Below are 27890 nucleotides of genomic sequence, written 5' to 3' on the forward strand. Positions count from 1 at the left end.
TAACCACATTAGTAACTGAACCTAAGAGATCTGTTAAATATGCACAAGACAGTTCTGCAGTTTTCCAGCCTGTCCAAGTGACTGAGTGTGTTACCCAACTGTAAGGTACAGTAGGGCCTTGATTTGCAATGATCCACACTTATGGTACTGGCACTTTTGAACAAACTTTATTACATATGATGACAGACTCATCCTTCTGGACAACAGGAACATTTACATCCATGCAAGACAGTATCAATATTCAAAAAGCCAGAATTATATTTTTTGTTCTCAGTTTTTTACAAATGCATCAATAGTTTGTGCATCTTAATTTTGTGAACATGTGGAGAGCACAGTAGATTTAAAAATAACATTTGTTTGTTGAGGTGGCAGGTTTGCTTGTCCAATACATAGTCAAAAGTTGAGGTTCAGAGCAGCAGAGGCTCAAATTACCCTCATCCACACCCTGTCCTCATCACTACACAAACTAGGCAAAAAACCCTCACCGCTAGCTTTCCAGAGGCACCTGATACCCTGAACATAACAGTAAGTGGAGTAAGGCAGAATAACTAAAGCGTTGTGTCAGATACAATGAGAGAATCACTGGTTATTACTGCCGTACTCCACTTCTCTTCGCCCCACTTCAGGAGAAAGGGAATATGAGAGGAAAGGAGATAAGAGAGTAGGGGAGTGGGAATGGAGGGCAGGGGATGGATGAGGGAAGTAAGAGAGGAGGAAAAGGAAGAACCTCACCTAAATACTTTACAATGCTTTTAATTTCACTGAAACAAAAAGTGAAAAATAAGTATGGAATATTATGGTTGGGAAATGCATCATTTGATTACAATATAGTAGGTGTTTATAGGAGAGTAGGTTCCAAGTTGCAAACACCTTAGTAATGAACAATTTTCAGGAACTTATTAATGTCAGGCCCTACTGTACTATAAATTTTTTAAAGCATATTCCAATGTATAATTTACTGGTAAAAATTCAAAAAAAAAAAAAATGTAAATCAAGAGCCCTCAACAAAATACCACCCTAATTCACAATTACTGCACCATATGGAAGCTTTGTGAACAAAAAATATTGTATGGAGATTTACGTATATATACAGTTTATAACTGACAAAGTTAATACCAGGGAAAACAAGAAATTATCAGAGAGAACACAAATGAGTAATGTATACTTTGGCAGCACATGTGGTCCATACATATGAAGAATGCCATTATGATGCTTCATCAAAGCATAAACTGAAGGCTTGGGATAATACAGTGGACCCCCGCTTAACGATCCCCTCCAAATGCGACTAATTATGTAAGTGTATTTATGTAAGTGCTTTTGTACATGTATGTTTGGGGGTCTGAAATGGACTAATCTACTTCACAATATTCCTTATGGGAAAAAATTCAGTCAGTACTGGCACCTGAACATACTACTGGAATGAAAAAAGTTCGTTAACCGGGGGTCCACTGTATTTAAAACAACCATAAAACAATCCCAATTACAGGGTTTGTATATGATGATGAAGAGAAAAGATAACTTAATAAGAAATATGTAGGTAAAGCTGAATTTAAGTAAATGAGTCTAAATATAAAGTGGTACAGTACAGTATTATACTACTGAAAACAAGGAGCACAACTGACTGAAGTATCAAAGTGGCTGTCCTGGATGACAATTAATGATTAAGCTATTTTAAACTGAGATTTTCAATGTACAGGAGGGCCCTGCTCTACGGCGATTTGTTAATAGGGACACTTCAAATTATGACTAAAATTCGTCTGTACAGCTCCCTGCCTGAATCACTATTACAGCGTCTGCGCACTAATATGTTTGTTTACATCCTCCGTAAGTTCCATGTCTCTCGATTATGTCTGGAAAGTTGCCAAAATTTCAAGTGTTTTAAAGTTATTGCATATTTTATATATACTCTGAGAATTATACTTATGTGTACCTGTACCTAAATAAACTTACACACTGTGCTGGTGTGCAGGTACACATTAAAATCACTAAGAGCATCTCACTAGTGTTGAAGATGCCATAATACTACTACTAATAATAATTATGGTAATATAGAAATTTTCATTAATCCATGATTTTTTTTTAAATTATATAGGATGCACGTTACATAACAAATAAACATAAAACATACACTCACAGCAGAACAAACAGACATAAATATGAAATGTGGTATCTGGGCGGCTTGTAGTAGTGACAGAAAGAATTCTGTTTTCTCTGGTCCAACATCAGAGAAAATGTGTACACATTAGTATTACTGGAGGTACTGTAGAAAATTATTCCTTTCATATGCCTTCACTCATAGCATCATTCCCTCTAAAAAATGGTGTGTTGTATGAGAATGGGAGTGTTTCTGTTATTTATTCTACTGTACCAACGTGAAGACAACTTGTACACAATGTAAAGTGTTTGTATTGTGGTAAAAGTTTCACAAACGTATGGAAAATGAAAGTGCATGAACCGTAAGTGGACAGGAATTAATATGCATTTGTCTGTTTGTTTACATTCTCCGTGTCTCTCTTATTCTCTTTTCTTTACTCATTCTCTCTCATTTATGATGGCATCTAAAGGTAGGTGTTCGAAATGATTAGACTCATTTAACAAGGTACATATGGTAATAATAATAATTGCTCTGGGGGCTTTAAATGTCGTATATTTCATGTAGTAGGTATGGTAGCAAGGTGAGCTACCACATATGACTTTCTACAGTAAATACTCACCTCTCACCCTACACTATGACTACAAATATTTTAAGGTAAGTAATGAGTGTTCTGTATGTGTAGTTTACTTTTTTGTTTTTTTTAATGCTTGGTTCTATTGTTAATTTAATATATGATAGTGTAAACATGTTAAGAAGCATTTATAAGTGAAAAAAAGTGTGATTCGCTTTATGGCGGTAGCCTGGAACCTAACCCGCCATATAAGTGGGGCCCCTCCTGTATATATATAAAAAAATTGTCTAATTCAGTGGCTATAACCTAGCATGTTTTACCTGAGCACTGCTGTATCAAGAAACTTATATCACCACAATATGATACTCATTGAGAAAGTGACAGTGAGATTGACATAAACAATGGTGTGAATGGGATGTTTAAAAATCAAGAATTTGTGAGCCAATACTGTTCTGCAATTCCATATTTTCCATTAGTAAAGGGACACTAGCACCATCAGTGACATCAATATATTGCTTGAGTCTGACACAGGAAATGGTGTCTCAGGAATATAGTGTCACCCAGATTATGGCTAATGTTTTTATAAGATAAAATTACAAAATCTTAATTTCTACAATCCTGGGCTGATAATTGTATGATAATTCCATGGGCTGATAATTGTATGATAATTCCCTGGGCTGATAATTCCCTTAAACATGTCTAGTAATACCGGAGTAGCATAATTTTAAGACACTTGTTAAAAATAAATTTTAGAGTATTTTACCAGTCAAGTGGGTGTCCAGCAGACTTCACATCTTAGAAAAGTGCATATTACACAGTACTTAATTAAGGGTGAGCATGTTAAGTTAAAAGACTAAAATGGTATAGAAAAAAAAGTAAGAGAGAACTAAGTAATATATTCACAAGTCTTATATACTGTGAAGTCTAAACACAAAAATGATTGTCTAAAAGAACCAATAAACAATAATGCCTCAAATAATTTATATCAGTAAAAACAGCAATAGTTAACTGAATGGTAGTAAATGAACAACAGTCTTGAACTATTGCAAAACAAGAGACTAGTGAATGCACAGTTTAATGGACAAGGCCTGCTAAATAATAATTGATGATGTTTGTGATAATGATTGATGCCTGAATAATAATAATAATGATTTACAGGTACATAGGACTACTTGGTTATTTTGCACAGGATGAGGCATTAAGCATGAATGATGAATGAAAAAAAAAAAAGACTAGACTAGGGCATAAGAATATAACTGACAAAGTGATGAGTAGCAGCACAAAAATAATCAGATGAGAGTAAAGAATTTAATAATTAAAAGTATGATAAAGAATGTACTTTAGTCTTTACTACTTGAAGTTAATTTAGTTGCTAAAAATAAAAAATGCTGCCAATGGAACCTGATGAAGGGAAGACAGTCATGCAATTTAGTGTTATTAGGATAACACATCATTTTATATGCTTTCCCAATGATTGAAAAAGTCAATAACAAAATATTCCACAGCAAAAGTTACTTAAAAAGCCCAAACAACAACTAACATTGCTCGACTTTCTCACCATCAAACACATGACATACTTAATAGTTATTGGATATGTTAAGGAGGCTATTAGTTGATTATTTAGATTAATTAAGCATTATGCTGCTAAAATGGAAGACATTTGGCCTGCTCAACTTCAGGTCTACCATATGACCAGAATGTGAATCACAGGCTTACAGCCTGGGACACATGCAAGACAACTCTTTGCATTAAGCTTCAGCTTCAGCTAGTTCATTATTTTAAAGTTAAAATTTTACCACACAAAAAGATGTTGAACATGCTATGATAATGAATCTTGAGTTTAATTTCATAACTATGAACTGACCAACTATAATTTCAGGGTAAAGATAAGGTACTATAATTTCAGAGTAAAGATAAGGTACAAGTAGTCTGCATAAGCCATAGACCTTTCCTGAAATCTTTAAGTTGTAGCTCTTTAATATAACTATGTAATGAATCAGCAGGCAAGTCAGGACCAACAAGGCAAACCTCAAGAAACAGGTACAGAAAATGACTCCCACTGCTTACAAGGTGTCTGGATTTTCCCAGTTATAAAGCAAGTGAATTTAAGTCTGAATCTGGAAACAGATATGTTTCAAGACAAGAGCAACTTGCCAGACTTGCTCATATCTTACTGCAGAAAACATCCTAACACCAAGATAAGAGACAATGTTTCCACCAGGGATGAACAGTCTCACAAATGATCAGATATACTTCTTTGTACAAGGCTCTGTACAATGATGTTGGGGTTCTTATGAATCTACTCAGTGTCTTGTAAGTAAACAATGGAATTACCATATATCATTATTTCCATCAATCTTATACATTATGATCACTAATGAGGCTGGGCATAAAAAATGTGTCTTGAACTAGCAAAACTGTATCAACATTATTGATTACTGCATCTGAATGGCAAATGGACGAATCACAATAGACTTTTCAAGCCCAAAGGAAAGGCTGTTGACTGAGCTGTCTTGGCATACTGTACCAGCAACGGCAGGCAAAATATTAAAATAGCTTCTAAAACTTAAAAGTCCAAAAATAACTTCCCACAGCTACTCTTAATACCTTGTCAGATAAAAGATAGCTGATACTGCATTCATCGATGGATTGTAACCATTCCAAACCATCTAACATAATAATACCCAATATACTATTTTCTGCTAGCACATTCTATATATTATTTTCTTATAAGTAACAGGAGGAGGAGGAGGAGGTGGCATCACACTGGAGAGACCATTACACAAGACAAATCTAGAGCAGTTTGAATGCAATAAAATCCTTCTTGAGGAATCTTGGGTACTTGGTCACATATTATATACATTTTCTTTAAGACAGAAATAAATCCACCAGAAGCAAACAAGCAGTAACAACAGGGAAAGGCAGACAACATACTGTAGTTAATGTAGATTTCCTGTAGGCTGTGACTAAATGACTTACTTATGTGCAATATATTCTTGTCTTGTTATTTTTTATATCTAACTTCTCATTATAAGGTTAAACACCATTACCTCCACCAGTTGTGGCATCATTTGGAGAAGCATTAGTATCTTCATTGCTATTCATCTGTAATTCATTTCCACCTTTGGAAGAGATTTTTGTCCGGCGTGTACCTGTGAGCAAGAAAGCAATCCTACTTTATTAAAAACTTCATGATATAGACTTGATATTAAGTTGCTAAATTTATAGAAACAGAGAAAAAACAAACTAATATGTATGAAGCACATGTAAATACTTCATCTTGCAAATAATCAAGGTATGAATATGTTCATTTGAGTTTACATGCTGAAGTTACCTCCACAGTTACTTTGATACGTGTATAAACATTGATCAAAGAGAGGCAAGAAATAATTTGGAACAAAAACCGAGATACAAGTGAGGAAGAGATCTGTATATTTTGACAGTCAGAGATCTGTTGAACAGGGACTCTAACAGTGGCCAAAATATACAGATAAAGTCATGTGCATGTAGCAGAACAAGGGTTTTTATTAGACAACTTTTTCCCCTAAATAGGGCTTTTATTAAGTCTAATAAATGTAGCCTTGATAAAAACTATTTAGGGTGAAACCATATCCAATAATAAAAAGGGCACACTATGCTACACTGTGCCACATATTACTTATTTATCAGATACTTGCCATTTAATACATGTGCACTTTTTTTGTGGGGGGGAGGAGAGGGTCAAAGGGGTTTCTTAATGCTCATCATCAAGGTCACTTATTCTGACCTTACTGTTATATTAACCCTTAAACTGTCCGAACGTAGATATACATTGACGTAGATCGTAGATCTGCGAATGTAGATCTGCGTTTTTTTTTTACATGCTTTCAAATGGGGAAAATCCAGGTCGGAGTGCTACGCACGTGAACATAGATCTACGTTTGGACAGTTTAAGGGTTAAAAGATGAATTACTGACTGTGCTCTAACTTTCCCACACACAACACCAAATGATTCATATGTCTGGTGATAATCCCACATGTAAGTGTGAGAAACAAAACACATTCAGGGTCACAGAAAAAGTTCTGTAAATATAATCCAAAATGTTTATATCAGACAAAGTATGGAAATAAGTAACCCACATCCTCATAAGCAAATACGAGTTTTTTTACTGACTCAAGAGTGAGAAGGGAGGGGGACAGGGGAAAGGAGACAGTGACATTAAAATGTGAACGATGGTTTTGTAATAGTCTATGTTCATTCTCTTTGTAACTCCATTTTCTGTTAACATATAAAAACAGTCTCAACTTTGTGCATTAGTATTCAATTATTTGGTATTAATGTATAACTAGTTAAATTGGGTGAAATGCCATTAACCTAACCCAAAATAACATATGTTGAGAAAGTGACTTATGATACAAAACCAATGTTGAACTTAACAGGACAGGTCTCAATAAGATATATACACGTTTACAATTAAATAAAAGAAAATAAATGACTAAGATCTTCACAATGTAGATAAAGAGGTTTTCTTTACACACCTGAAAAACAAATACTGAGACCTCTTACTGCATTATACAACTGCAGAACTTCATATTAGAAACATGAAGCTGTTAAAACACTGAATGAAACAACACAAGAAAGGAAGACACTTTCTACACAACTACTGGGCTCGTGGCTTGCCAACAACTGTGACATCTTCTGCCAGGTATTAATATCTTCAATGCTAAGCATAATTACAATAAGCTACTACATATTCAAATATGAATGAAAATGAGAGTATGGCTAAAAAAAAAAAAAGCAGAGGGAAGAGGGGAGATAAAGAGGAAAGGAAGATGGAATTATCAAAAGATGGAATAGGAGGGATAATCAAACAGAGGGAGAATAAGCAAGAGGAGGAGGGAGTGCTTGAAGGTGTCAGGAACAGGCCCATCAACTGAGATATAAACCATGTACTGTATAATGTAGATATAAGATGCAGACTAATCTAACATTATGATCAATTATGTATTTATAAATGTATTAACGTTTGCTTGTGCCTATACCTAAAAATCATTGCAAAAACTCAGGATATTTCACAATGATAGAATTAATATTTAATATATCACCTGCAGGATTATTTATCAATTTAACATAATGTTTTGATATTGGCAGTTTGGAGGGAAATGTTGTGTATCTTTATATGTGTATGCTTCTAAACTGTTGTATTCTGAGCACCTCTGCAAAAACAGTGATAATGTGCGAGTGTGGTGAAAGTGTTGAATGATGATGAAAGTATTTTCTTTTTGGGTCACCCTGCCTCGGTGGGAGATGGCCGACTTGTTGAAAAAAAAAAAAAAAAAAAAGTTTTGATAAAAGTGTCATAAACACTTATCAATGAAGAGGTAAACTCCACATATAGAACAAATAAAACACAGAATTAAAAACCTATATACTTCAGCCTCAGAGACCTTTTTCAGCAGATCTGAAGAGTTAAAAGGCACAAAACTAAAGTGGACCCTTAATGAAATGTTTTCAGCTGTGAAACAGGCTTCTTCAGTTAATGAAGATGTTTCAGCTGTTCCACAGGCAAAACATCTCAATAAAGTTCCATTCTGCAATTGTGTCTTTTTCACAACTTGTTAATTTTGCACCATTTTCTCCAGATCTGAAGCATGTTTTTTAATGAAGTCAAAATATACAGATTCTTTCCATTGTGTGTTTTATTTGGAAATCACTTGGGAATTTACCTTTCCTTAACATAATGTATTTAGAAGGAAGATCCACAGAGTTGAGGACTTAACACTAACCCTCCACAGAGGCCAATAAGACACGACACATGGGTAACCACTTGTGCTATAAACACAGCTAAAACTTCAAAATTTTAATTCTCTCTCTTTCTGCATGAAAATACACACAGAAAAAGTGTGAATCAATTATATATAACAGTTATTTCAGGGGCCATAGGACAGGATTAAAAAACTTTGAGGGATTGAATATTAAGCTATTCCTCACAGTTTAGTCACAGAATAATAATTACGAAAAAGAAGGGATGACTTAATGAAATGAAGATCAAGACAAATTCACAGTAGTACAAGCCACCTGTTAAATATTATATCCAATATACAAATCCTGGAAGATGAATATTTCACCAGACACAGATATTATTGACAACATTACTCTCCCCAACAGTCAACATTACATCCGAGTTACAGAACAGAAAAAGCAAGACACTGGTTAACCAGATACACCAAAAATTATGGAATATATAAGCGAGGAAGAAGGAAGGTTTAAGGAGTGTGAAGCTGAATCATACTTATACACTCTGGAAAAAAAAAGTCAATATATGATGCATTCCAGTACCAGGAGAAAGCAATTGGGAGAAATATTTGAGAGGTGCTATGTGTTTGGAATGTGAGCAAAGTGTTTTTAGTCAATCCCACCATGGTGGAAGAAACACTTGAGTGACAGCCAAAGGTGGTAAGAATACAGCAAAGAATGTGATTTTTGAGAATGTGCATTGTTACAATGACTATTAAAAATCTTCAATGATGAGCTGATGTGTGTGAGGAGAAGCAATAGTTAACATAAGCCATAATGGAACAGATTGGGCATTATCACCGCTGTTATATTCAGAAGATTTCTTGGTAGAGACAAAAGTAAAAATAGGCAAAAGGGAGAGTTTTTGAGTTTGCAGGCAAGGACACTATTTAAAATAATACCCTTCTTCCTTGCTCATGATGTTTTGCATATTACAGACTTTCTGTAACTCAAGGTCTTGATTCAAGACAACCTATGACAGGTCAAAATATCATCAAATGAAGTCATCTTCTAAACTAACAGTTGTCAATAAACTTGTTAGCAACTTTGCCAACGGAAGCTATGAGTACATAAATGCAGACAAGAGAAAGAGCAAAGGTTGAAAGATTAGCTAAGGCAGCAAGGAAGACAGAGAAAATATGTAAAATAAAGAGTAAGATGAAGCAGAAAATCACAAGATAATTTTTATGAAGAATGAAACATCTTATTGTGAACCGTGCAGAGAGTCTTTACAGATATGTATTAGTCCCAATACACATGTAAGGACATCAAACTCTGGTCACCCTGGGAACTGACAGGTCACAGCTGGAAACAGAAATTATGAATAATTTAAAAAGCATATTTTGATGTATTGTGAAATTGATGAGCAAGGGAAAGACAATGAAGAGGGAATGACTATTAGAAGAAAATGAAGAAGATTAATTACAATATTATGCAAGGTGAAGAGCCAGACAATGGGAAATACAGCCAGATGTAAGGACTAATCCATTATAAAACGGTATTTATGGCAGATAGTTTCATACAACAGAGTGGATTGCAGCCTGTGGAAGAGATCTTAAAGCCTGGATGTGAGAGAAAATACAGGCGTCAACCTCACATGATGGAGAAACTTGGGGGATTTCAGTATATAATGATGAAAATCATTAGTAGTGTAAAGAAGCTAGCTAACTCAATTCATTGTAAGCTGAGAACCCAAGTCAGTATTGCAAGTAGCAGCTTGTTTCTTGAACCACCCTAACTGGGAAAGGAAGTATACAGATAAAAGGCATGATAGATAATGATTTCTGACAGGGATGTTATTTCATTAGGGATCTATGTCTTATAATTCGTTTAAAACATGAAATAAAGGAAGGCATAAATAGTCTCAACATTATTGAATCAATTTACTTAGCTCTTTTCCTAACATTAAATCCTTTCAGTACCACTGCTAATCTTCCTCATTATAGAATTATAAATAAATTATCTAAATAATCATGTCTTAAGAGTAGCTAGGCTTATAAACATTGTTACAATTTATGGCCCATTATTAGTAAACAGTAGTAACTAACTCCATGAATAATCATGTATTTTCCAAAGAGGAAAACATGAGTAACACCAACAACAGAGTATACACTGGCTGCTTCAGCTATAGACTCTAATAACTTGTAGGGAAGCAAGCACCTGGTGCTAAATACACCACATGAATATACAAGGAATTACTAGTCAGATTCTAAGAAAAAATAAAAGGTATCAGGGTGTGCATCTACAGTGTGTTCTTAATAATGAACACCTAATCACTAAAAAAAAGTATGATCTTGACTGCATGACAAGGGTCCATGCTAACAGTACAGAGATCTACTGTTGAGTGACAGAACTTGGCTTACAGCGATGGGTAATTGGGACACCACGGATGTTAGCGTTGATGGGGCGGCAGCGTTCAACCCAGTTGTAAACAAACCAGGTAAAGTTGGAGGGGGACGTGAGTAACAATAAAACAATGGTGTACAAGTGCAGACAATATTAAACAATACTTTCTATAATATACAACTAACCAACAAACTGGAGATGAAACTAAATGATGTTTTGGTCTATCCAGGATCCTTATCACTATCACTAAAGCTGATAATGGTTCAGGATACATCATAAGTATGGTTTAATTTCAGCTCTACTTTGTGGGCTAGTTATGAAATGTGCCAGCCACAATATTGTGACATTCTTCCTTGCTATAACCCTCTACAGTACTACCTACATACAGTATATTAAATGAAATATTATGCTAAAACTTGTTTATTTTCCTTACACAATTCCTCTTCCAACACAAATAAGAAACTGGTTATCACAGCTGGTTTATATACTAGTAAAAACAGAGTAGGTAACCAAAATGATAAACACTACATTTAGCACACCTGAGACCAGTCAGCCTTGGATGCCCCTGGAATTACTACCATGGAAGAAAGAAGAATTCTGAAGGCAAGAGTTTTCTAAGATTCACAGGAACACAGACCTGCTTCAAAGCTATTAATGCAGCAAACGTCTTATGTCCATGGTTCTTCTTTATTAATTAAGAAAGAAGTGCTTGTGCAGAATTCTATAAATGCACTTCTATCAACTAAGGTTTTTATATATGTGTACTATGAGCATCGTGTATTCAACACAAAAACAAAAACCCTTAGGTAAGTGGATTTGTTCAGCCTCTTGCATTATGCTACAGCAATTACCAATTATACCATCTGTCATTTTCTCTAGTAAATCTAATGCTGGGCAGGACTAGGAACAAACAGCCTCAACATCCCAAATTTTAAATGAGTGAAATGCTGACTTTGCTTGAATGATGAATTTCATCATCCATGGAAATTTTTGTGTCTATACCACTTTTGCTACATAATTTCTTTTTCAACTGTTCTTAGGTGCTGACATCGATACTGTTCTGCTTCCTCTATGAGTGTCCATGTTAAAATTCTTAACTAAATATTTCAGGCAGTGAGTAGCTTCCCCTCGGATGCATTACAACCCTACAGAATAAAGTTTTCAACCGTACAGCCCTACAGCATGAAGTTTTCAGCCTTTCAATCTTACAGTAAAAAGATTTCAGCTCACTACTTTTTACTTCATCTAATAATACAAGCTGACTGTTTGAAATTTCCATAAAAGTATCTAATTACACTATTTTTTGGTTATTTGTTCAGATATAATTGTGTTAAGAGCAAGGAATCAATTTTACCAAACACTCATTACAGTGCAAGTGTTGCAGATGTATTGCATAACATGTAAATTCTTGGGTCAGGTGTAAAACTAACCCACAGTGTTTTGTGTGAAGGATACTTATGGCTGATGTACCAGATATGGATAGTCTCACCACCACAGTCCCTCATGCTATGCTTCCATATTTTCTTTCATCATACTTCTCCTTTTCTCCAACTGATCAAATCTTGACATTGTATCAAATTTAAAGTGATGTTTTTATTCTAACACAGCCATCTCCCACCATGGTACATGACCCATAAAAGAAGAAACACTTTCACTGTCATTCATTCAATCAATGTTTTCCCAGGAGCATACAGACATCACAAGTCAGATGATCTTCTAAACTGCAACATCCCTGCCCCTCCTTCAGAGTGCTGACACTGTACTTTCCACCACTGCCTCTCCTTCAGAGTGTTGGTACTGTACTTCCCACTTCCAGGACTAAAGTCCACCTACCCTGTTTCTCTGAATCCCTTCATAATTATTACTGCACACACCCCAACAACATATCAAATTGTGAGACACATATGCAACAGTTAGGTATCTTTATTTCGAAACGTTTCGCCTACACAGTAGCCTTCTTCAGTCGAGTACAGAAAAGTTGATAGAAGAGAAGTGAAGATGATGTAATCAGTCCATCACCCTTGAAGTTTTGAGGTTGTCAGTCCCTCAGTCTGGAGAAGAGTACTGTTCCATAGTCTGAAACAATATGGAGCTGAAGTGACTGAGGGACTGACCACTTCAAAACTTCAAGGGTGATGGACTGATTACATCGTCTTCACGTCTCTTCTATCAACTTTTCTGTACTCGACTGAAGAAGCCTACTGTGTAGGCGAAATGTTTCGAAATAAAGACACCTAACTGCTGCATATGTGTCTTACCTAACAACCTGTTGGTATTTTATACCATTTTGATGTTCAACATCTCAAATCATAAAAATCATTTGTCTCCACTCACTCCTATCTAACATGCTCACACAAGCCTGTTGGATATACAACTCCCTAGCACTCAAAACCTACCTTGCCCCTCCCACCCTTTAAACATTCCTGGGACAATCCCTACCCCCTCCTCTCCACCCAATTTATATGCCTTCCTAGTCATCCCATTTTGCTCCATCCTCTCTATTATCCAAACCACCTGTACAACCCTTCTTCTGCCCTTTGAATAATACTTTGAAATCCTCCTAATCTCCAAGCTCCAGCAGAGAGTTGGCTCAACACAATACCACATTAACACTGCTGAACTCATGTTGGGGTGGAAAGTAGTGCTTGAACTCTGAAGAATGGCTGGGAATGTTGTTGAACTGTGATATTTGAACATCTCTGGCAATACAGCTAAGAAATAAATGATAGTGCACGTTTCATTTTTTTTTTTGTGGGGGAGGGGGTCACCCTGTCTTGGTGGAATAGATACATTAAAAAAGCAGACTATCTAAATAATGTAATGAGTAAGGTATACACATCAAATTAGCACTGCTTAAATATTTAATAGCAGGGAAATACATTCAGAGGTGTACCATATTGTTTCTGCTTCAGTTATCATCTAGTTTTCAATATCACCAGTGCTTCCTACTTTCATGGAGTGGGAAAACATTTGTAACCAGATGGGAGAATACAGAATAATCTTCAAGTTATTATCAACTAAATCAAAGTTCCAAATTAAATGTGATACATATGGAAAATATAACTGTCTTTCCAAGAAATTTTCATATTGTACTTATCTGTAACTTAGAAGAGCAAGTAATATGGTGGAAAATGAACATTTAACCCTTTCAGGGTCCGTGCCATGGATCTATGGCTTTACGTTGAGGGTTCAAACTGTAGATCTACCCCATGAGCTCAGCTCACTCTGATAAGCTGTGAGCTGTAAATTTGGGCCTAGATATGAAAGAATGCATCTATGTGGTATGTGTGCACCACATAAAACAAATCCTGCAGCACACAGTGCATAATGAGAGAAAAAACTGAGACCGTAATTTTCAATTAAAACAGCGATTTTGCAGTGTTTTTTCGAATGTTTTTTAAAGTTGTATTTGTGATTTCGTGGTCTCATTTGATAGAATGGAAAATATATTACAGAAATAGAGATGATTTTGATTGGTTTTAGTACTGAAAATGGCTTGAAACTGAGCTCAAAGTAGCAGAAATGTTAAATTTTTGCCGATGTTCAAGAGTAAACAAATGACCTCACACTTCTAATACACGCCAGCTGGTGGGTCTAATATATGTTCACAAATGTGGTAATATTATTTATACAATTATTACAATATTGCATAACAGTAAATCTTCTATTTTTTGGTTTGAATAAAAATTTATTATGTGAATAAAAAATCAAAATGGAATTCATTTGTAAAGCCTGAAAACGTAACTAATGAACAGAGGAACTGTTAGTTTAGTGCCAGGAATGCCTGCATTGTTTATTCTGGACCCTATTTTGAAATTGAAATATTTTGAACTTTGTATTAAATGGGCCAAATTACTAATTTCCAATCACTATTTTGTATTTGAAACAACTGACTTGGCAATTTCTTGTGCTCAATCGATAAAATTGAAGTAATACTAGTGAAATAGCTAAGAATTTGGTCGACTGGATTAATGTAATTGGCCTAAAATTGGAGTCAAAGTTGGCAAAATCGCCAATGTGTAAACATCGCTGACATATCAAAATTCACGAGAGCATAATTTCGTCAATTTTCCATCAAATTTCGTACTTTTTGTTTTATTACCTTTAGAAAAAGATTCTTTACCATTTCATAAGAAAAAATTACAAAATTATTTTTTGAAAATTCTTGGACCCTGGTGCACACCTTGAAATTTGGCCTCTGGACCCTGAAAAGGTTAATCAATTACAGTTAAATCTTTCTGAATATTTCAATACATATGATTTTCAAAGAAGCTTTTATCTAACCCTTCATATATTTTTCTGGACTCTTGATTTATCAGCCAAACACACTACAAAAAAACTAATGGACTTCTTTCTTTCTTTCAACACACCGGCCGTTTCCCACTGAGGCGGGGTGGCCGAAAAGGAAAAACGAAAGTTTCTCCTTTTACATTTAGTAATATATACAGGAGAAGGGTTTACTAGCCCCTTGCTCCCGGCATTTTAGTTGCCTCTTACAACACGCATGGCTTACGGAGGAAGAATTCTGTTCCACTTCCCCATGGAGGTAAGAGGAAATAAACAAGAACTAGAAAGAAAATAAAAGAAAACCCAAAGGGGTGTGTATATATATGCTTGTACATGTATGTGTAGTGTGACCTAAGTGTAAGTAGAAGTAGCAAGATGTACCTGAAATCTTGCATGTGTATGAGACAAAAAAAAAAAAAAGACACCAGCAATCCTACCATCATGTAAAACAATTACAGGCTTCAGTTTTACACTCACTTGGCAGGACGGTAGTACCTCTCTGGGCGGTTGCTGTCTACCAACCTACTACCTAGGAACTAATGGACTTATCATAGATTAAACAAGTCAACATCCACTTGCTAGACAAAACTCCAGATGACATCAACTTTAACTGTCTATACGTTTAAACATAAAACTAGTGATCAGTATGCCAGCTGCAGAATACCTTACCAAGAATCTTTATTATAAAATTGATATTTGCTTTGTTTTTTAACACATCAGGCTGCTTCCATAAAGACAGGATAACTAAATACGAGGAAAAATACTTTCACCATCACTCACACACTCCCTAGCTGTCCTTCCAGAAGAACACACACATCATAATTACAGTGGCTTATCTTTAACAAACAAATACGTGTACTATCATGCAATAAATGTCTCTAAATATTCCTATTTCACAAATGGTGTTAGAATTTTAATAAAAAAAAAAAAATCTTCATTTCTTGATGTGGTTTAGGAAAATGCTTCACTTACCGGGGGCATTAAATGGAGCAGCACCAAATGGATCATCCTCGGTCGACATTACTAAGCTCTCTCGACTTTTCACGTTTGATATACCTGAAGCAGAGATAATTCTCTGTAAATCAGTGTCCCCTGAAAGACCTCAGGAAATATGTTATACATAAATACATAAACACTAAGTGCTGAGATTCCATTATTTTTTAAAGTATTAGACTTCAGTGATGAAAGTAGGTCACTGACGGAAATTATACAGTAGAAAGACGGCAAAAAAACTGCCACAAGCTGATTGTCTAATACTGAAATACGTATCTAGTTTACTCACACAATATAATGAAGCTCTACTGCTGCATATCTGTATATGTTGTAGATTTTTATATATTAATTTTATTTACTATATCATCCACCAACGTTGGATGACCCAAAGAAGAACACATATTCACCATTGTTCATTCAAAAGATGTTTTGTCAGAAGTGCATATACATCAAATTCAATTAACCTTCTGACTGCATTGTATTTGTTTCAATTAAGAGAACTGAATGTGTTATACAATAAGAACATTAATCTTCCTTTTTTTTTTTACAATAACATGTGCTTCTTGTAAAGGCAACCATAGAATTAGATGTGAGAAAGTCTGTAGTTATATTTTAGCTTAATACTGTATATACACGTGGCCCCGAGATCAAAATTTATTGTAAAACACTGGCCGTCTCCCACCCAGGTAGAGTGACCCTAAAAAGAGGAAATGCGTCCCTCATCATCATCTTCTCAATGGCTGTCTTGCCAGAAATATGCTGGCATCCCAGTTCAGATGACACTCCAAACTGCAACCTCTTTATCCCTCCTTTAGAGAGATGATGTTGCACGACTCCAAGTCCAGTTAACTGGTTTCCTTGAATCCCTTCATAAATGATACCTTGCTCACACCCCAATACAACTTGTCTACACTCAGTCCTTTCTAGTGTACTCACACAAGCCTGTTGGATGCTCAATTCCCTAGCACTCAAGACCTCATTTACCCCCTTCCTTCCCAACATTTTTACAATAACCCGTATATCTCCTCTCCACCTAATGTTTATACCACCCTAGTCATCTTATTTTGCTTCATCCTCTCAATGTCCAACCACTCAAAAATCCCTCCTCAGCCCCACATCATCTAGTCTCCAATCTCCAAATTTTCTGCATAATACTCATGCCACAAAATATACAAATTGTGAAGCAGATAATCTAGGCAAAGAACTCTTTGTAAGCCAGTATGTATAGAAGATGCTTGGGAACAATTCACAGTGTATACTATTAAAGGAGACAAAGGCAATAAATTAATTACAAGGAATTTATCTAAAGCCATAATAATGAAGTAATGAAATAAATAATTAGAAAACTCTCTTATACCACAAATCTAGAGTGTAAGGCAACAGCAATTGCTCTAGTAATCTGAAGAATTAAAACAATGACTGGTTAACTTGCAACAGATGTATATTCAGTATTTAACCAGTCAGCAAATAAAGAATAGGTGTTAATGGTACCCTTATATAAAGCAAAAAATAAGTCATAATTAAAAAACTTTTCCATAGTTAATTTGCTAACATAGGGTTAGAGTTAGACAGATAAGGTGCTGTAAGTGAACTGCTCATAATTCCTCTCTTCAAACACCATTACAGATCATGAAGTGTGCTTACTACTCTGAGACCCTCTTCGAATCTTGTCAAACTCTGCCCCGAAGATATGGTCCTCGGACATTTGACAGAAGGGAGTTGTATCGTTAAAAGGATTCCATGCCCGAATTTCAGCAGTGGCCAAGTTGACTTCTGAACTGACCAGACCCTCCTGGAATATAAACACTACTTACAACTTTGTTACGGTCATTTTAATCTTTATATTATTGTGTTTACTTCTCACAACAGAGAGACATTCAGGAAATCAATGAAATTAATCAAATGAGAGCTGTGACTCACAACTGGCTCCAATGTCTCACACTTTCATGTATTTTGCCTAACATTCACAAAGCATACATTAAAAAAGCAATTAATGATATTGCTAGGCCTAGGATATGAAATGAGCTAAGATAGAAAATAAATGCTGGAAATTTTTTCCTTAATTCTGTAGAATCCTTAAATAAAAAACAAAGACCTAATTATAGTGAAGCAAACAAGTATTGAGAGTGGAGTAACCAGACCCTCGGCTGTAAACAGTTAAAAATAATTACATTCATTGAGGAATGCAAGGCTCTGAAAGCCTTGCCTTTGAGGTTTTAACTTGATAAGTTCCCTACCTGAGATCCTTCTTCAGACTGTATGATGCTTGTTGGTCCACTCTCTCTCTCTATACACCTGACTGAAGCCTCAAAAGGAGCAAGGAACTGTGTTGTCTCATTAGCAAATGTCCTGCAAGAATATTATGTTCAATGATATCAAGAACATTACTTACACCCACATGATACTTTATGTACATATGTAAGGGAAAGAGAAGACAAGGAAGAGAAACATAAGCCTCTCTGGTGTTTGTGAGAGGTAGCAGTATTATTATTTTATTATTATCACACTGGCCGATTCCCACCAAGGCAGGGTGGCCCGAAAAAGAAAAACTTTCACCATCATTCACTCCATCACTGTCTTGCCAGAAGGGTGCTTTACACTACAGTTTTTAAACTGCAACATTAACACCCCTCCTTCAGAGTGCAGGCACTGTACTTCCCATCTCCAGGACTCAAGTCCGGCCTGCCGGTTTCCCTGAACCCCTTCATAAATGTTACTTTGCTCACACTCCAACAGCACGTCAAGTATTAAAAACCATTCGTCTCCATTCACTCCTATCAAACACGCTCACATACGCCTGCTGGAAGTCCAAGCCCCTCGCACACAAAACCTCCTTTACCCCCTCCCTCCAACCTTTCCTAGGCCGACCCCTACCCCGCGTTCCTTCCACTACAGACTGATACACTCTTGAAGTCATTCTGTTTCACTCCATTCTCTTTACATGTACGAAAGACCTCAACAACCCTTCCTCAGCCCTCTGGACAACAGTTTTGGTAATCCCGCACCTCCTCCTAACTTCCAAACTACGAATTCTCTGCATTATATTCACACCACACATTGCCCTCAGACATGACATCTCTACTGCCTCCAGCCTTCTCCTCGCTGCAACATTCATCACCCATGCTTCACACCCATATAAGAGTGTTGGTAAAACTATACTCTCATACATTCCCCTCTTTGCCTCCAAGGACAAAGTTCTTTGTCTCCACAGACTCCTAAGTGCACCACTCACCCTTTTCCCCTCATCAATTCTATGATTCACCTCATCCTTCATAGACCCATCCGCTGACACGTCCACTCCCAAATATCTGAATACATTTCACCTCCTCCATACTCTCTCCCTCCAATCTGATATCCAATCTTTCATCACCTAATCTTTTTGTTATCCTCATAACCTTACTCTTTCCTGTATTCATTTTTAATTTTCTTCTTTTGCACACCCTACCAAATTCATCCACCAATCTCTGCAACTTCTCTTCAGAATCTCCCAAGAGCACAGTGTCATCAGCAAAGAGCAACTGTGACAACTCCCACTTTATGTGTGATTCTTTATCTTTTAACTCCACGCCTCTTGTCAAGACCCTCGCATTTACTTCTCTTACAACCCCATCTATAAATATATTAAACAACCACGGTGACATCACACATCCTTGTCTAAGGCCTACTTTTACTGGGAAATAATTTCCCTCTTTCCTACATACTCTAACTTGAGCCTCACTATCCTCGTAAAAATTCTTCACTGCTTTCAGTAACCTACCTCCTACACCATACACCTGCAACATCTGCCACATTGCCCCCCTATCCACCCTGTCATATGCCTTTTCCAAATCCATAAATGCCACAAAGACCTCTTTAGCCTTATCTAAATACTGTTCACTTATATGTTTCACTGTAAACACCTGGTCCACACACCCCCTACCTTTCCTAAAGCCTCCTTGTTCATCTGCTATCCTATTCTCCGTCTTACTCTTAATTCTTTCAATAATAACTCTACCATACACTTTACCAGGTATACTCAACAGACTTATCCCCCTATAATTTTTGCACTCTCTTTTGTCCCCTTTGCCTTTATACAAAGGAACTATGCATGCTCTCTGCCAATCCCTAGGTACCTTACCCTCTTCCATACATTTATTAAATAATTGCACCAACCACTCCAAAACTATATCCCCACCTGCTTTTAACATTTCTATCTTTATCCCATCAATCCCGGCTGCCTTACCCCCTTTCATTTTACCTACTGCCTCACGAACTTCCCCCATACTCACAACTGGCTCTTCCTCACTCCTACAAGATGTTATTCCTCCTTGCCCTATACACGAAATCACAGCTTCCCTATCTTTCATCAACATTTAACAATTCCTCAAAATATTCCCTCCATCTTCCCAATACCTCTAACTCTCTATTTAATAACTCCTCTCCTATTTTTAACTGACAAATCCATTTGTTCTCTAGGCTTCCTTAACTTGTTAATCTCACTCCAAAACTTTTTCTTATTTTCAACAAAATTTGTTGATAACATCTCACCCACTCTCTCATTTGCTCTCTTTTTACATTGCTTCACCACTCTCTTAACCTCTCTCTTTTTCTCCATATACTCCATATATTCCTGTGGTTACAGGAAAGTGGGTTCGGGAGGGAAGAGGAGCGATTGGTGGAATGATGATGTAAAGAGAGTAGTTTATAGATGAATGGTTCAGAGAACCGACATGTTGATAAATTAGACACATGTGCAACTCTTGGGTATCTTTATTGAGGAAACGTTTCACCACACAGTGGCTTCATCAGTCCATACGTAGGAGAAACTTGAAGAGCAGGAGGAGGTAATCAGTCCCTCAACCTTGAGTCGATGTGTTCAGTCCATCTACTCAAGATTGATGGACTGAACACATCGACTCAAGGTTGAGGGACTGATTACCTCATTCTCCTCCTGCTCTTCAAGTTTCTCCTACGTATGGACTGATGAAGCCACTGTGTGGCGAAACGTTTCCTCAATAAAGATACCCAAGAGTTGCACATGTGTCTAATTTATCAAAGAGAGTAGTAAGGGAGAAAAAGTTAGCATATGAGAAGTTTTTACAAAGTAGAAGTGATGCAGTATTATTATTAAAATAATATTCATGGCAAGTATTAAACCAATATTGATGGGTCACAGCACTTTGGGAATAGGAAGTAATTAGGTTGATCTAAGGGGAGGGTAGCTCCAATTCCTTGCATAAAAAGGTCTTGACCAGCATCAAGGCATCCTCTTTAAGGAGATAGATTTGTATTTACATTCAGCCCATCTTATTAACATCAGTCAGTATTTCACTGTTGCTAAGACTGTCAACAGGTGACTCTTCATGAGGTTTAAATAAGTGATTCTCTGTGTATTTGTTAGTGAACTCAGTGGCTTCCTAATTTATCTTTGTATTTCAAAATGTTTCATTGCCTTTATCTGATTCAAAACTTTTCATTGCCTTTATCTTGTATTTCATTTATTGTTGGTGTGATATGTTATAATTGGTTAATTTTTATTGACAGACAACACTAACCTAACCAACCATGACCCAACTTTAAAAACCTCAATTGAGAAAGTTGCTGAATAAGAAGATATGGGGAAGATCCTATGAACCCACTGATGAATCTCTCCCCATCAGTGATATACTGACTGTTTATAAACAATCAGAATTCTGAGCATTTCTTAAGACGATGGGTTGTAACATTAACCCTTAAACTGTCCAAACAGATTTACATTCACGTCCGTAGTGCTCCAAAAGTGGATCTATGGTTTTTTACATATTTTCAAATATAACAAAAAATAAAACATAGATCAAAGTTTTTTATACGTTTTCAAATGTAAAAAAAAAAAATCTATGTTTTTTACATACTTTCAATTGTCGAAAAAACATAGATCTATGTTTGGACAGTTTAACCCCTTGATTGTCGCAACCCCCAATCCTGAGGTGTCTCCTGGTGTCGCAAAATTTAAAAAAAAAAAAAAATAATTTTTTTTCTTATGAAATGATAGAGAATCTTTTCCCGATTGTAATGGCACCAAAAAACACGAAATTTGATGGAAAACTGATGGAATTACGCTCCTGCGAAGTTAGCGATCTTGCCGATATTTACAAATCGGCGATTTCTCCCACTTTGAGCCCTATTTTCGGCTAATTCCATTGTTCCAGTCGACCAAACTCATAGCTATTTCTTTAGAACTCCGTTTTTTTCTATCGATTGAGTACAAGACACTGCCCATTTACCAATTTCAACTACCAAATAACGTGGTCAGTTACTGCTTCTCACTCAGTGTTGTCAAAACTCTCCGTCAGTCCTTCTGTGCCCGGGAAGTTGAAGTGCCGGATGCAACAGAAAGAAATCTGGATCGTTTGTCGGTTATCCTAGGTAATTTCTCCAGCTTCTGAAGAAATCTTACTGCAACAGGGCATCCTGTAGCATCTACTGCGTCCGGGAAAAAGGTTAGGTTTTGGTAGGAAGTGCCGAAAACGTCAATAGATGAGACAAGTTGCTCGTTGGTATCAGACTGTTGGGTCCAGTGTAGTGTTCCTTCGACCCACTACCCTCTCGGCTCGCTCAGAGTTTTCAGGACCTGCCTTCGTTGTTGTCCACTCAAACTCGTAGGTTAGGTAGGGTTTTCTCTAGTTTCTTCTGTCCTCAATCTCACTGGTCTTGGGAATTCTGCCTTCGTCAGTCCATCCTGTAGGGACATATCCCTTTCCCAAGCTATCATCGGTGGATCTTCTGGGAAGTAATCCATCCATGATGCCTCATCGAATTCTTCTCGTATCCACGTCCAGAGATCATTTATTTCTTTTCTAAGTCCTGGGGCCCAGGACCTGTCGAAGATCGATGTCAGGATCAATCTGTCATCCCCTTTCCGTTGTGTAGTTTGTAGAAGTTGGGCTCTATCTCGTGTCTGTAGCTTCTCCTGTAGTGGGGAGATCTGTCCCTTGGTGACCTGTTCCTACTGTAGTCTCTGTCGGAATTCCTGTAATAATTTCCTCCATTATTTCTCTGGTAGTTATCGTTGTTTTTGTAATTGCTCTTGTAGTTGTTTCTGTTGCTACCGTAGTATTTCTTTCCTTGTTCTGTGTTTGTCTGGCCTCCTTTCCTTCTGTTGGGTCGAGCCTTATTGTTCGGACCCTTCTTCGGAGGGGATTCCAGCTTAGTAACCCTGTCTAGCAGAGTCTTCAGAGTTTTAGCAATGGAGTTCAAATCCGCTTGTTCCGGGGGTGCCCCTGGAGCTGGCGGAGTCTCTTCCACTGCTGGGGCAGGACCTTGTTCGGTCATTGGTGTCTCTTCTACCCCCAGGATCTCTTGCCAGGTGTTTACTATCTTCGCCAGAGGCTCCCCTTTCTCCTCTGTCCTCTTCGCCTTGGTGTATTCCAAGACAGGTTGTGATTCTGGGAGCTTCTTTTTCGGTATTCTGGTGAAGGACAGGGCGTGGGCAACTATATCTTTAGTTACCTCTTCCCCGAATTCTTCAAAAACTAGAGAGCCCAGAGCCTTAAGTTTTTCGACTGTGTGTTCCGAGGCAATGGTAAGTCCCAGGGCTTGGGTGGCTGCCAGATGTTTGTAATGTTTTCTGGTCTCTGCTTCTAAGGTCTCCCTGAGCCAGGCTGGGTAGTCCACATGTGCTGGTAGGGACAGTACCCGTATGGGCTTCTGGCCCATTTCCGGAATCACACCTGCCTTGTGGCAGTCTTCGAAGTATTGAATTCTGTTGTTAAAGAAGTCTAGTTCCCTGTATAATTTTCGAAGTTCAGTAGCCGCCCTGGTTTCCCTGCTATTCAATACTCTAAGAGGCCTGTCTTTAACAGAGAAGGCCGGAATAAGGTCTTCAATTTTTTCAATCAGAGAAACCTTAGTAGTATTGTTGCTTCTGAAGGGGAGGTCCTGCAGGACCCCCTCCCCCCTGGGTAGGTGGGCAGCGAGAGCCCAGGCCCCTTTGAAATACTTCTCAGGGTCCCGGATCTGCTTGGTCGAAGTCCATCCTTGCGTTGTCGTCCCTTCATCTGCTGCTGTAGGATCCGTCAGTAGAGATATAGGGGATATGAGGGGAGACCTGATCGAAGTGTATAAGTGGAAGATAGGTATTAATAAAGGGGATATTAACAAGGTCTTGAGAATATCTCTCCAAGAGAGAACCCGCAGTAATGGATTTAAATTAGATAAGTTTAGATTTAGAAAGGACATAGGAAAGTATTGGTTTGGAAATAGGGTAGTAGATGAGTGGAACAGTCTACCTAGTTGGGTTATTGAGGCTAGGACTTTGGGTAGTTTCAAATTTAGGTTGGATAAATACATGAGTGGGATGGGTTGGATTTGAGTGGGACTTGCACATCAGAGCTTATTTCTTGGGTAGTATTGAAAATTGGGTAGATCAAATGTTTGTTAGTGGGATGAATTGTAAAGGACCTGCCTAGTATAGGCCAACAGGCCTGCTGCAGTGTTCCTCCTTTCTTATGTTCTTATGTTCTTATGTTAAAAAAACGGTCGGAGTTTTTTTCTCTCATTATGCACTGCGTGCTCCAGGATTTTTTTTATGTGGTGCACACTGACCATACAGACCCATTCTCTCACATGTAGGCCTACCGGCTTTCTCCTTCTTGATTTGAAGCCGTTAGAATTTATGAGTATATATACGTCAAACACGGTACCTCGTAAGACGTATATATACGGCCGCTACAGTCAAAGGGTTAAGGGTTAATACTATTGCATAATTTTTGCTATACACATAAATGTTAAATCAATACGAACTCCAACATCTACCTACTTGTTGAAAGCTGAAGTATCGGAAACATTCCGTCTATGTACCCGTGGATGTTGAGGAAGCGTTGGTGAGACTTGTGCAGGAAGATGTTGTTGATGATGGTGACCAAGGCTGGCAGTGTCACTCTCGTACTTCATTAGCCCACCTGCAGCACCCATTCCCCCAGGACCCAAGCCAGCAGTCCCTTGCAGTGTCCCGACACCTCCCCCAATAGACCCCTGGCTTAGCGACAGGCTTTGTGGTCCACTGCAGATGTTGCCTACAGGGGGCAAGAATAAGCCCTCAACACTGCCGCTCATGGAGTGGGTTCCACACGTTGCTGACTCTCCTTCACCTTCCCGAAAAGGATCTCGATAGCCTGGAGGTAATATTTTCTTTGAGTGGCTTTAATAACTCTAGAATCCTAAAGTCTTAACATTTCACGATTGGCAGTGTTCGTTAGGCCACAAGTCACATCAAAAAAGCCCACCAAACCATAATAAAGTAAATATCGATTAATTTATTTTGAATAAGAAGTTTTACCTATCAAATACAGATGAAGTGAATGCACTATGTTTCAGTCTGGTTAAATACATTGAATACCTTACTATATGCTAAAGTTGGGTTAGATATGCAGCAAATACAATATATACCAGCTACAATAGATGCACAATGAATGCTTTAGCTCCAGATGGGTTAAACATGCAACAGATAACTAATCTTTTAGCCAGGTTAAACATGCAATGATAACTATCTCTTAGTTAGGTTAAATATGCACTGAATAAGAATCTTTATGCAAGTTGTAAAAACATGCAGTGAATAACTATTTTTCAGCAAGTTTAAGGAAATGCAGTGAAGAACAGTATCTCACAACCAAGTTAACTAAACCAACAGTGAATAACACTATCATTCAGTGTCTACAATGTGTTGCAGGTATAACAAATGAATGATAAATGCAGTGTTCCAGCTCAGTTACATTGAGAAACATTGCCATAAAAATGGATAATACAGTCTGAAATACATTCTGCAAATACAGCTACTCTAATATATGGAAAGCTTATTTGATCTTTCCTAAGGTACACTAATATTACAATGTCTCTTGTTAGGTCTATAAATATTTAGGAACCAGGAGCATTAAGTTAAATTATTTTTTGTACAACAGGTCACACTGATCCAGAGGTATTTACAAGTCAACGCATCCAGCTGCCATCCACCGACTCACTGTCAAGCAGTATAAACGCTACAACACAGAATGCTTAATGAGCATCAACAATTACACCTTATTAACAGTGTAGCATTTAAATCAACGTAACAGTCCACTTTCTGTTTAAGATGTGCAGAGAGAGTGTGAGAGAGAGAGAGAGTGTGTGTGAGAGTGAGAGAGTGTGAGAGTGTGAGAGTGTGTGAGAGAGAGAGAGAGAGAGAGAGAGAGAGAGAGAGAGAGAGAGAGAGAGAGAGAGAGAGAGAGAGAGAGAGAGAGAGAGAGAGAGAGAGAGAGAGTGAGAGAGTGAGAGTGTGAGAGTGTGTGAGTGTGTGTGAGTGTGTGTGAGTGTGTGTGAGTGTGTGTGAGTGTGTGTGAGTGTGAGTGTGAGTGTGTGTGAGTGTGAGTGTGAGTGTGAGTGTGTGTGAGTGTGTGTGAGTGTGTGTGTGTGTGTGTGTGTGTGTGTGTGTGTGTGTGTGTGTGTGTGTGTGTGTGTGTGTGTGTGTGTGTGTGTGTGTGTGTGTGTGTGTTTGTTTCTGAACTGAGAAAACTAAGAATTACTAAATTTATGAAAGAAGCCAAATCCATGAAAGTTCATTGCACAGTAAACAGCACAGGTGAAAGAGATCGTAGAGGGCAGGAAGGGGGAGGTGGTGAGGGGTTAGGAAGGGGGAGGTGGTGAGGGGTCAGGAAGGGGGAGGTGGTGAGGGGTCAGGAAGGGGGAGGTGGTGGTGGTGAGGGATATAAAGAATGGGGAAGAGTATTACAGAAGTATCCTCAAGTCAATAACTGAAGCATAAACAAGTACTAGTTGAGCAGATATTCGAAAATACAATAAACTCTCGATGTAACAGACTTTTAAAATTTGGAGCAAAATCCACTGGGCTAACTGTACATCTAATTCCTTTATTTTCAATGTTTATTGTAGCAAGTCTGTACACTGCATGTACAGTACTATATTAGGTATGTACAATATAGTGCATATTACTGCTTTTTTTAACATTATTGAATTAACAGACACTCAGACAATTGCCCCTTTCCCTTTAGTCCATTATTTCAAGGGTTTACTGAATGTTTCCCAAAGGTATCTGAAATAGCAGGAGAGAGAGAGTGCAGAGAAGAGAGAGTGTTGCAACAACTTGTGGTGTTTCCCTGGCTTGTGTATTGTGCACTCATGTCCTCACCCTTCTTAACACTTCTTTCTTTACTGTAGGGTGTCATTGTCTTCTGCTTTTCCTGTAATGTTTAATCCACTAGAGGACTTCCCTCTCACCGTCTGCTCTTCTGTCTTGTAGATTAGTCTCTAAGAGCCACAACAAATGTTTCCCTGCAGTCTAGGAATGAATCTTATGCCTTTGATATCCTCTCCAAATGATACATATTCCACATGTTCACATTAATTAAATTTTCTTAATTTTGATAAACTTTAGTGTAATTCTAAGTAAAGCCTTTATCAGTGTGCTGAATTATTCATAAAGAACTTGTTTTGTTGTTGTAATACCACAGCACTGCCACATAGAACTCTTATCTTATTAAGAGATTGGGTTATCATCTTTATCTTATTTGCTGGGAAAAGACTGGATTACCTCAAGATTCTTTCTTCCCTCAACCCCCCCTCCTCCCACCAAAGTACTATAGTTATGAAAATATTTAGACATGTTAGGTAAACTGAGTTACTTTATTTAAAAGAATTTAATCGAGGTTAAGTTAGGCGGCTATGCTAATTTCTATAAAAAAAAATTGAATAACTATTTTCCTTTAGGATGAAGAAAATTAAAATTCAAGTGGCCAGAATTATTTTAATGCCACAGATCACCACTCAGTGGTTTATCCCCCTCAGAGCCACATGACCCATAGATGTTTTGTTTG

General features: G+C 37.4%; 1 protein-coding gene across 1 annotated transcript in view; it reads right to left on the reverse strand.

Annotated features, from left to right (window-relative positions):
* Nak (Numb-associated kinase) overlaps positions 1 to 27890 on the reverse strand; it is a 144261-nt gene that overhangs the window by 36726 nt on the left and 79645 nt on the right. The window contains exons 10-14 of the mRNA XM_070097506.1: positions 24845 to 25199; positions 18306 to 18417; positions 17713 to 17860; positions 16048 to 16131; positions 5717 to 5818 (exon numbers count right to left, since the gene is read on the reverse strand). Coding sequence (XP_069953607.1) covers positions 5717 to 5818; positions 16048 to 16131; positions 17713 to 17860; positions 18306 to 18417; positions 24845 to 25199 — 801 coding nt within the window. The remainder of the gene's footprint in view (positions 1 to 5716; positions 5819 to 16047; positions 16132 to 17712; positions 17861 to 18305; positions 18418 to 24844; positions 25200 to 27890) is intronic.

Source organism: Cherax quadricarinatus, chromosome 58, assembly GCF_038502225.1.
Source record: "Cherax quadricarinatus isolate ZL_2023a chromosome 58, ASM3850222v1, whole genome shotgun sequence".
Classification (NCBI taxonomy): Eukaryota; Metazoa; Arthropoda; class Malacostraca; order Decapoda; family Parastacidae; genus Cherax; species Cherax quadricarinatus.